Source organism: Alligator sinensis, unplaced genomic scaffold (genome assembly GCF_000455745.1).
Source record: "Alligator sinensis unplaced genomic scaffold, ASM45574v1 scaffold1377_1, whole genome shotgun sequence".
Taxonomy (NCBI): Eukaryota; Metazoa; Chordata; order Crocodylia; family Alligatoridae; genus Alligator; species Alligator sinensis.
Window position 1 is genome coordinate 526,455 of NW_005842585.1, and position 11,212 is coordinate 537,666.

Here is an 11,212-nt window from a genome sequence, read left to right on the forward strand (position 1 = left end):
AGGGGGGAGGTGGGAGCTGGTAGGTGGGGGGGGGTCTGTGGGCAGGGAAGGGTCCCCATAGACCCCAGCTGGGGGATGGGGGTTGGAGCTGGAAGGGCTGTCTGTGGCTGCCAGCAAGGCAGTGGGTGTTGCTGGGGTGGACAGAGGGTGCCACTGTGGATTGGGAACAGCCAGGCATGGCTCTATTTGCTGTGCTCCCTCTTTCTGCACCCCTTCCCCTGGTCCAAAGGTTACCCTGCAGAATTGGGTCCGTATCCCGTTTCTGCCCAGTGCTTTATTCTGCTTGCCTTGCAAGTGAAGGGTTTACTGCTGATGGGGGTTGTGTTTCTGTTGTTTTCATTTTGGCTGTTTTGTTGTGGCTTTTTTAGGGATTTTTTTTCTTTTTGGTGCGGTGGGCATACTCTATGCGCAGAATTTTTAGGTTCTGTAAAGCTTTTGCGAGGGCTTTGCCTTTTGGGGATTTGGCAGCTTAACTTCATCTCCCACAGAGATCACCCACAACAGTGGAGTCAGTTGATTGGAGACCCCTTAAGCGAGATCTGTTGATGTAACTGATGTTCCTCACTTTAATCAGCAATTTACAAATCTAATAGAAGGTTAGAGGTGCACCAATCCATGTCGGATCCACACCTATGAAAGGAAAATGACATTATTGACAATCAGCTGTTTTTGGCTGATGAATGTTGCATGCATGCACACAGCTGCAGCATAAATGCAGGCAGCTTGGAAAGCAGTGTCTTGCTGGTAAGTCTGTTGGGGGGGGGAAGGAGGGAAGGTATGTGGGGAGGGGCAGATAGAGGGGGCCCCCCCAATAAAGGAGTGGGGCTGGAACAGGGGCTGGTGCTGCTCAGCTAAGGTGCAGGATGGAGCTGTGAATGGCTCATCCAGGGGGTGTGGAGAGGAGGGGGCAGCTCCTGGTGCTGTGCACACCCCAGGGGAGGCATGTGCGTGGCCCCCCCCGCACATAGGGGGAAGGTGGGCTGCTGCTGCAGGCTGGGGCAGCACTGGGCCCTCCCTGGCAGGGTGTTTGAGCTGGGGCTGTGCTTGGGGTAGGTGGCTGTGGCACTGGGAACAGGGCTATTGGGGTGAGGGTGCTATGGTCACCCCAAAATTTGCTGTAACCCCCTCCCTTGTAGCTCCCCCTTCTAGCATCACTGCTGCATGCCCGAGTGCAGCCCCAGTCCACCCCCCCACCCCCCCGCTGGGAAGAGCCCACTGCTGCCCCAAGCCCCAGCCAAGGGATACATTCCAAGACCTCGACTGTACTGACCCCCAGACCCACATCTGACACGTTTACAAGACAATTTTGGTACTCGCCAACACATAATGGGAATGGCAACTGCAGAAACACGGGTTGCAGACAATGAGTGAGGAGCACAGATCCACACAGAGACTATTTTGGTGCGCATCACTCCCACAGTGCACCACACAAAGCAGCTGACTGCAGGCTTCCACCACACCCATCACATCAGAGTGAATTTACCTCGCATGTAACAAATGTCAATATAAAAAGGGTCATTGCATAAGAGCGAATTCATGCATAAAGTGTGGGAAACCTGTATTAGCAATCAGATCAGTATTGGCTGTTCTGACTCGTTAATAATCGGCCATCAGTATCAACCCAAAAAATCTTTATTGGTGCACCCCTAATAAAAGGAGTCATTATCTGAACTTGGCTTGAAGTCTATGTATACCTGTATTGGTTAGAAGATGTTTAAAAGGAGCTGCTGAAAGCTGTATAAGGAATAACTGTGTATATTAAGAGCTTAGTTGTCTTGCACTATAAATTGTTCTTTGTTAAAGATAAATGACAGGACTTCAACCTGCTTGTCCCACATTTAATGTCTTAACTCGTCTTTGTTTGCTCTTAAGGTTTTTATTGACCCGGTTAAAGGACTTTTGTGGAGAGTTTCTGAAGAAAAAGCTAAATCTTTCCAACTGTGTAGCTATCCATAGCTTGGCTCATATGTATTCCCTGAGTCAGCTTGCTCTGAAAGCTGCAGACATGATAAGGAGGAATTTCTTCAGAGTTATCCAAGATGAAGAATTTTACACCTTACCCTTTCACCTCATTCGAGACTGGCTTTCTGACTTGGAAATCACAGTGGACTCAGAAGAAGTTCTTTTTGAGACCGTCTTAAAGTGGGTTCAGAGGAGTCCTGATGAAAGAGAGAGGTACTTTGAAGAACTCTTTAAATTGCTTAGGTTGTCTCAGATTAAACCCACTTACCTGACCCGTCATGTCAAATCTGAAAAGCTGGTGTTCAGTAATGAAGCTTGTCTTAAATTAGTGTCTGAAGCTGTGGAAAGTCATGCTCTGAGGTGTGAGAACTTGCAGTCTGGTAACTTGCAACATTCTGCTTGTCCTGTAGCCTTGTTGCCTCGCTATGGGCAAAACATGGATGTCATCATGGTGATTGGCGGTGTGTCTGAGGGAGGAGATTACTTAAGTGAGTGTGTAGGTTACTTCATTGATGAAGACAGGTGGGTAAACTTACCACATGTACATAATCATCTCGATGGACATGCTGTTGCCATTACAGAATCATATGTCTATGTGGCTGGCTCCATGGAGCCAGGATTTGCAAAGACTGTGGAAAGATACAACCCAAACAGAAATATCTGGGAGCAGGTCTCTAACTTAATAATCAGAAAGCATTCTTTTGGACTAACTGAAGTCAAGGGAAACTTGTACAGCATTGGTGGGCATGGCAACTTCAGTCCTGGCTTTAAAGATGTAACTGTTTACAATCCTGAGCAAGACAAATGGCACAACCTGGAGTCTGCACCAAAGATTCTTCGTGATGTCAAAGCAGTGGCCATAGAAGATAGATTTGTTTACATTGCTGCTCGCACGCCAGTTGACAGTGATAATGAAGATGGTCTAAGGGCAGTCATCATCCGCTATGACACGGAAACAAGGCAGTGGCAAGATGTAGAATCTCTGCCCCTCATTGATAACTATTGCTCTTTCCAGATGTCTGTTGCCAACACAAACTTTTACCACACTGCGTCCTGCTGCCCCAAGAGTTACCCTATTGACAATGAAGAGGCTAAAAAAAAAATCTCTAGCAGACCATCTGACGAGATTCTTGAAAGCTTACCTCCAGAGGTCCTCAGTATTGAAGGGGCAGCTATTTGTTATTATAAAGATGATGTTTTCATCATCGGTGGGTGGAAGAATAGTGATGATATAGACAAGCAGTACAGGAAAGAGGCCTATCGCTACTGTGCTGAGAGGAAGCGGTGGATGCTTCTCCCTCCCATGCCACAGCCTCGCTGTAGAGCAACAGCCTGCCATGTGAGAATCCCATTCAGATGTCTGCATGGAACCCAAAAGTACCCTATGCCACCAAACTTGATGTGGCAGAAAGATAGGAGAAGGCAGATGCAAGAAATACACCGCCATTCTTTAAGCCTGCGAAGAATGCCACGCTCTCAGATTGAGTGCTAACTCAAAGATCACTCGTTTTAATATGCCTTGGTTAAGAAATATCACGCTGTCAGTTTTGTAAGGCTCAGTACATTGCTACAATACATTAGGATGTTGGTAACTGAAATTGGCTTGGTTTGATGCATGAAAGCAGTATCCATAATTTGTATTTAAGTACTGAGGATTAAGAAGTGTCAACTTTGAAGATGACAAGCAGTTAACATGTCTAGAGATCTCTATATTGTTGAAACAAGCATAGGGTAGCTCAGGATAACCGGTTTCCCATTAAGGGGATATGTAAAATTTATCCCTGACACTTTAAAAATGTGGAACCTGCTAATTCTGTCTGCAAACTGCTCCCCCGGCCCTCCCCCCTTCAGTTTGGGTAAAAGATTTAAAAATTTCATTTGGATGTGTGCTTGAAGCACTAATTTTATTTGCACTTACATTATTGGTATTCCTTTACATTCTTTCATGAGCAGCTAACCTTCACATACAGTTGGTTTCTATGCACTTAGTTCTCCAAAGTTGGAGGCATGTGCAATAGTTTAGGAATACTTGCATATAAAATTTAAAGCACAATCTTTCTTTATAAAATGATATCAGGATGTTTCTATATGTATTAAGTATTTTATATCTGTATATTGTAGAAATGCTACAGAGCTTACTTGGAGATGATTGGTAGATCAGAAACTTGTTAAAACAGGAAATATGAGGCAGTAAAATCATTCCAGGTGTTATCTGGAGATGCCTCTGTTTTTTGGGTCTTTAAGCAGATTCATTAGAAACTTGAGCAAACAATCAGCCTGAATAAATGAATGAAAACAGTAAAATGTTCAACAGTTCAGGCTAACTGTCCACTTCTGAAATCTCTGTGGAAATTGGGAGTTACTTAGAGCAGAATTATTTCACAGCACTATATTAAAGACTAGCTGCTTGAAACTTTTTTTCCAAACATAGCACACACTTAATTCTAGTCAACATTTAAAAAAATGTGAACCTGTATCCAGCCTGCCTTTGACAATCAGTACTCCTTTGCCTTCAAGATATTCTCCCTTTAAGTTTAAACTAGCCATGCCACACCGTTTCTTCACAAATTAGCATTTATGTTTTCTGTTGATGTAGAACAGTGGTTCTTAATGTGTAAATGCTGATGGGAAGCTTTCAGCAATTTTCCTGCATATTGTATTGCAGCATATAGCTGCTTGTGGTGAAATAAGGGTATTTAATATTTTTTTGAAGTTCTGAATTGATTTTACATAAATTGGTGCCCATAACGTGCTCTAAGGAAAGTAGCACTGTTCCAGGGGGATAAAGCTGCCAATAAATAGCTGTTCCATTGGGCACTCCATTCCCCTTCTCTGAAGAACTCCAGAAAGCTTCTCAATTTATTACTTGTGGGTTCTGTGCTTTCTTCTTACTTCATCTTCTTCCCAGTCCTTCCCTTTATTTGACTGTTCCAGTTTTCTGCTTTCAGTCTAACTCAGGATCTTAGGGAAGGGAAAGGTAGGGGTAAACCAGGGTGTTCTAAAAGCTTGCATAGACTAACATTGCTGGAAAAAAAGATTCTTACAGACTTCTGTTTGTGCTGGTGTTGCTAGTGTCTTAAATGTGGGCAGCTGCTGTAGAAAGCACTTGTAAACGTTTTGGCCTTCTTAAATTGTTTAACGTTCTCAACTGATGTATCTCATTTTCCAATTCAGCAGGCAACCTAGGTCATATCTGAAACGTTGGGTAAGTGTTTCAACTGCATGATGTGCATAGTTTTTTCTGACTTGCTTATGTCCCCTAATATTTCATCTTGCAAACCACATGGACATTTTTGTACAGATAACTTGCCTTGGTATAATATTCAGAATGGTCCAGTCTTGTAAAAATCTTCACGAAAATGTAATAGCCCAGACCCCATCTAGTCACCTGCTGTTACCGTGTTATTTCATTTGGCTGTCAAGCTACTCTTCAAAAGCAAGTAGAGTTTTGCAAGGCTGGGCTAGCTTGTTTAAAAGAGGAACTAGTTAGCTTATTCAGGTGTTTTAAGGCTGACATTCAGAAGTGGTAGGTTTGGGAAACTGCACAGACTTATTTGGTAAGATGCTAATTAATGGGGGCTCCACAGAATTAATAAGGCATTTGGGGAATAAGAAATTCAGTAATATCATTTTAATTTGAATCTGAGCTAAATACTTGATTGCATATCACTGCAGGTTCATCCAGGTTAAAGGATGAAGAAGTCAACCTGTTGCAATATTTTTGGGTAAAATTTAAAGTTTAAATATTTTTACTTTTAATGAAATAACTTTTGGGGTTTGTATCGTTTTACCATTTTGCTAGAGGCATTGTTCTTAAAAGAAGATCTGAAAATAATGATAGGGTGGTTTAACTTGTGAAAGTCAGCCATGGTCAGTTATGTAAATGATGCACTTTATCTTACCTCCTTGTGTGTTCAGTTTGCATGGTGAGTGGTGGATACAACAGTGCACAGTCAGCTTCACTCTAGCTTTTGCTATGCCAATTCCCAGGGAATTCTTCCTTTTTAAATAGGTTTCTTTACCTTGGTTTTAAGTGGACCAATTTTTATTGCACGTTACCTTTAACCAAAAGGCCTAACTACCCATTTTCACCATGTAGATGTTTGAAAAACTTAAATGTGTATTGACTGGATGTAGCTTAGTCCACTAACCTGTCAACCATTTAACAAGCTCCTTGTAGCCTTTGATTAGTGCAGCATGGTGGTACATGTGAAGTGTTCCTATAAGAAAAGTCTGGGGACTGCTCTGCTATGGTTAGTGGCTGGTTAACTTCTGACAAGTCCTACGTCTGTGTTGAAGAAGCAAAACTCAACTGAATTCTTAATGCAAGAAAAAGAGAAAAACAGTGGAAGGAAGGGTCAGACTCCCATGTGTTCAGACAATCATACATTTTTAGCTGTCATAAATGTGCCATGAAATGCATGTCCTGTCCTGTCCTATCTTTGTGTTCATACTGCTAGTGAAGTAGGGTAAATCTCTGACCAGCACTACACTGACAATATATATAATCATCTCTAGGTGCCATGTGCATACACAATATTTTATAACAACCCGAGTAGCCTCTTTAATAAGCTATTTTATATGTATTTTTAACAAAACTTCTGCTCAAACGAGTGCATGAAAAACTACTCCAAAATTTAGAATGCATACCATCTTTCTTAATAGCTATTCAGAACCTTCTGAATGGGGATCGATTAAGATACTACAACTGCTTATTGTTATCCCCATTTCATTTTTTCCACTATAGCGAATGGCAAACAGGAACATGATTGTGTCAGTCTGTGTTTGAGCAAAGATTGCAGATTAACAAAATCTAAGAGCCTTTTAACCAGAAACTGTAGTAATGTCTTCTACCATCAGAATGATTTGCAAAGGACCCAGTTAAAATGAGCATTGTGTGACTTAGTTTTATTTTCAGGCGCCTTCAATATGCTAGAACACAATCATTTTTCAAATGTTATGAGTTTGTGGAAGTCTCTTAATACAGGCACTTCTGATAATGTAATCTTATCTGTAACATGAATTTAAATGGTAGAAATTGCTAGATGTTTGAAGATGGTTAACAGTCAGATTCCTTAGTGGATCCATGTCACTGTGGATCACAAGACTTGCAGGCAGCTGTACTTTTCTATCAGTTTTGCTGGAGGTTTCAGCTAGTTGCTTGGATAAGCAGTACCTCCTGTACTGGGAAGAATGACATCCTTTCCAGTAACGTAAAGTAGTGTTTGTATAGGACTGCTTGAAACAAAAGACCTTGTAATAAAGTTCACGCTAAATATACCGTACTAATGTTTTGTTGTAATAAAGTACAAAATAAACCTTTTATTTCTTTATCACTGTTTAGTAGTGTGGTTTTGTTTTTTTTTTCTAACAGTGATATTTAAGGCTGTAGCCTGTGTTTGTAAATTAGACCTTTTTGGTTCATAGAATGAAACACTTTTTCAGCACTATTTCTGTGAACTCTGTATCCCATTACTTTTATTTTAAAATAAGTAGATACATACACTTCGTGCTTAGAAGGCTTTATTCGCTAAGTGGAGCTATTTATACTGGTAGGGTACTTGTCGAAGAAGAGTACTTAACTTCGTCTCGTGATGATCCTGCGTAGTTTTCTCTTCTGGCAGCATACTCCCCAACATTAGGCAATCCTGGCACCACGCAGCAGCTCAAAGCACTACGGTATATACTCATGTCATGGGCATCGTACCACTCATCAGTCTTTTCATCATAGCATTCGACATTGAATGTGGTAGTGAAACCATTAAAGCCACCAACCACGAACAGAAGGTCATCCACCACCTCAATGCCAAAGTTACTACGGGGATTAAACATGGTGGGAATTGTACGCCATGTGTTAGCAATTGGATTGTAGGCTTCTGCGCTCCGAAGACGGTTGGCTCCGTCAAAGCCACCTACCTGTATATATAGGAGAAATCGAGAGTTTACAGTAGGGAAAATGCATGTTAGGCAAGTGAATTTTTATGCAGGTTTTAGGATTAGAGTTGTTCTGTTTGGTTGGATAAACTTTTGGGTGTATGCAGCTCCTTTTGATTTCAGCACTTGGGTACTCAGCACTTCTGAAAATCATCCTTAATTACCTATGTTTGCTTATTGCAGCCTGCTGTTTTATTTGTAATTATGGAAAAAAGCCTTTAGCTGCCAAAACCACTCTGGAATTCAGAGGAGTAATCAACAGATATGTGCCCTGGGCAAACCGTGCTGGAGAGCAGGAGTGAGGTGGAGAGAAGGGTGATTGGTCTTATTTGCCCTGGGGTCTCAGAGACCACAGCTGCTGCTGCCATGTTGCTATCTGTCCCCTCTTGGCAGCTGCATGGTGTCCTTGCATCTAGCTGCTACTGCTGCAAAGCAGGGCTACTACGATTCTGGCAAAGAATTCCCAGCGGTGCTGTCATTCCAGTGCTCCTAGCTAGTGCCACACTTGTCCACCCCTAGTTATGCTACTGCTGAAATTAGCCTTTTACCCAATGTAACTGTACGTCTTGTCATACTCTTACAAGAGTTATACTCTTACAATAACTAAGTAAAATATCTTAATTCCTGGAACCAACTGAAGAGAACTCTTAAGGTGGGGAGACTAAGCACTCTTTAGAAATAGCAACTTTGTGTTTCTCATATGTGCTGCAGTAGTTTCTAATTGTCCCCCATTAGGTCAAACGCATCTTGGCTATCTGCTGACTTATATGTAGTTGCTTGAAGTAATTCTCACTTGTATGAACTAATCCGCTGGTTTTCAAGCAGTGTTCAGTGGAACATTGGGGTTCTGCAACAGGTCATCAGAGGTTCTGCAAAGAGATTGGGGATAGTGGTGGAGTGGGCTGGGAGGTGGTATGCAGCTATTGCTGGACTGGGTCACCTGACTACATCAGCCTTTAACATAAGGGTAGTTGTTCCACAGCAGATGTAGTGACACAAAAGGGTTCTGTGGCTTCAGAAAGTTTGAAAACCACTGAACTAATCCCATTGTCTTTGATCTATAAATATATGGGGATTGATTTCAGTAACTGTCGGTACCCGATTTTTGTCTTCTGCTGGCATTCACTTTTCTTTTCGATGGGGATCGAACAGTTGAACTATATGGGCTACTTAGTTATACGGGGTATTTTAGGTAACAGCCTAGAAAATAAGGCAGCAGACTGCAGGGTTGTGTTCTGTTAATCCAGCTGACACTTAATTTCCAAACTTCTACTTCCCCAGCTTGTTCATCTGTAATGTTACAAAAATGCCTTTTATATTTGCAAAAGAAATTGCATCCATACCTTTTGATGCACACAGTTTTGTAATGCACTACACCTTTAGATAAAGTTTTAAGAGAACTTTCTTTACTGTATTTAAAGACTATTATATTGCATATGAATACAATTTAAATGCTTAATTTTGAAGCCCCCATGCATTTTTTTATTAATGGAACCCAATAAGGTTTTGAGACAGTAAGACTCATGTAGAACTAATTAGGCAAGTAACTTTACCCTTTTCCATGATTGTTGCACACTTGGTTTACTGAGGCAAGGATCTGTGCTGAGTCCAAAAGCATGGCAGATGCTCTTAAGATCCCTTTTTCATTTAATTCCAACTTTCCAACTCTGGTTGAAGTAGCAGTCTTCTGCACACTGTCGTATTGTTTTTATGCAGCACATAGCTTAAAATAAAGCCTGACTAGGGTGTATCCAGGAATTGTACTACAAGTATTATAACTTGGAGATTATTTAATGTCTTCTGTCCAATGAAAAACATTCTCCATTGAAGCTAGTTTCTTTCTAAACTTTATTTCCAGGTTACAGCTTTAATATTTTGCAAGGTTTTTAAGAGGGAAAAATGTAATGTACCCTCAATCGGTTAATAACTTTTGTCTAAACTTGCCTTCCTAAATCTCTGTTGGAGAGCTGGCCTGGACAGCCTCCTTCCAGAAGAGTAAAGTTAGGAGAACTGTTTTGGCAATGTCAAGGTGAGATCCAGAAATAAGCTATATCGTAGAACTTAAGAACACTGTACCACCTGCAGTCAGACCAGTGGTCTGTCTAGCCCAGTATCTGGCAGTGGCAAGTAATAGATACTTTAGAGGGAGAGGTATATAAATGGGCATGTTTGAAGAAGTTCATACCCTGTCATACTCTCCCTGCCATCAACCGTCATTGATTTTAGGGATGCCAGAGAATATATCCCTGATTGTTCTGTCTAATAACTCCTAAAGTGCTTGTCTAATCCTTTTCTGAATCTGGTTACGCTGTGTACCTCTACAATCTCCTGTGGCAGTGAGTGCCACGAGTTAACTACCTGCTGTGTATGGGGGGAGGAGGGCCTCCTCTTGTTTAAGTTTTAGTGGGTGTCCTCTAGTTTTCATATGCTAAGACTTGATGAATAATAACTCTTAGGTCTCTCTCCTGAGTGCCCACTAGCTAGTTTAGAGCCTAGCATGGTGTCTGTCTGATGGAAGTTATTTTCCCCCATATGCATTACTTTTCACTTGCAAACATTAAATTCATATGCCACTTTGCTAATCATAGTTTCATAGTAGCTAGGGTCAGGAGGGACCTGAACAGATCATCTAGCCTGCCCCCCTGCCAGCTAAGACTTGATGAATAATAACTCTTAGGTCTCTCTCCTGAGTGCCCACTAGCTAGTTTAGAGCCTAGCATGGTGTCTGTCTGATGGAAGTTATTTTCCCCCATATGCATTACTTTTCACTTGCAAACATTAAATTCATATGCCACTTTGCTAATCATAGTTTCATAGTAGCTAGGGTCAGGAGGGACCTGAACAGATCATCTAGCCTGACCCCCTGCCACAGGCAGGAATGAATGCTGGGTTCAGAAGACCCCAGACAGGTGCTCGTTCAACCTCCTCTTGAATTTGCCCACGGTAGGGGTGAAGACCACTTCCCTGGGAAACTGATTCCAGATTTTAGCCACCCTAACGGTAAAATATTGCTTTTTGGTCTCTAACCTAAACCTATTCTCCATCAGCTTATTACCATTGTTCCTTGTCACCCCAGGTGGTGCTGGGGAGAAAAGGGCTCTGCCTATTTCCTGTTGATCTCCCCTGATGAGTTTTTAGGCAGCCACCAGGTACCCCCTCAGCCTCCTCTTGCTGAGGCTGAACAGGTTCAGGTCCCTCAGTCTCTCCTCATAGGGCCTGTCCTGCTGCCCTCTCTCCAAGCGGGTGGCCCTCCTCTGAACCCTCTCCAGGCTGGCCACATCCCTTTTGAAGTGTGGTGCCCAGTACTGGACGCAGT

At 42.2% G+C, this 11,212-nt stretch overlaps 2 protein-coding genes across 4 annotated transcripts in view; one reads left to right on the forward strand and one right to left on the reverse strand.

Moving 5' to 3' along the window:
• Window positions 1-11,212, forward strand: part of LOC102387542 (7-methylguanosine phosphate-specific 5'-nucleotidase) — a 36,211-nt gene that overhangs the window by 306 nt on the left and 24,693 nt on the right. Inside the window, exons 2-3 of one of the 3 annotated variants that reach the window (XM_025214492.1) lie at window positions 1,873-2,175; window positions 5,137-5,167. The exons of 1 other annotated variant lie outside the window; for it this stretch is intronic. In XM_025214492.1, the coding sequence (XP_025070277.1) occupies window positions 1,873-2,175; window positions 5,137-5,167 (334 nt within the window). The remainder of the gene's footprint in view (window positions 1-1,872; window positions 2,176-5,136; window positions 5,168-11,212) is intronic. One more of the 3 variants, XM_025214493.1, reaches the window with a different exon arrangement.
• The window catches only part of KLHL10 (kelch like family member 10), a 17,038-nt gene continuing 9,638 nt past the window's right edge, over window positions 3,813-11,212 (reverse strand). The window contains exon 4 of the mRNA XM_025214490.1: window positions 3,813-7,878. Coding sequence (XP_025070275.1) covers window positions 7,507-7,878 — 372 coding nt within the window. The 3' untranslated portion in view covers window positions 3,813-7,506. The remainder of the gene's footprint in view (window positions 7,879-11,212) is intronic.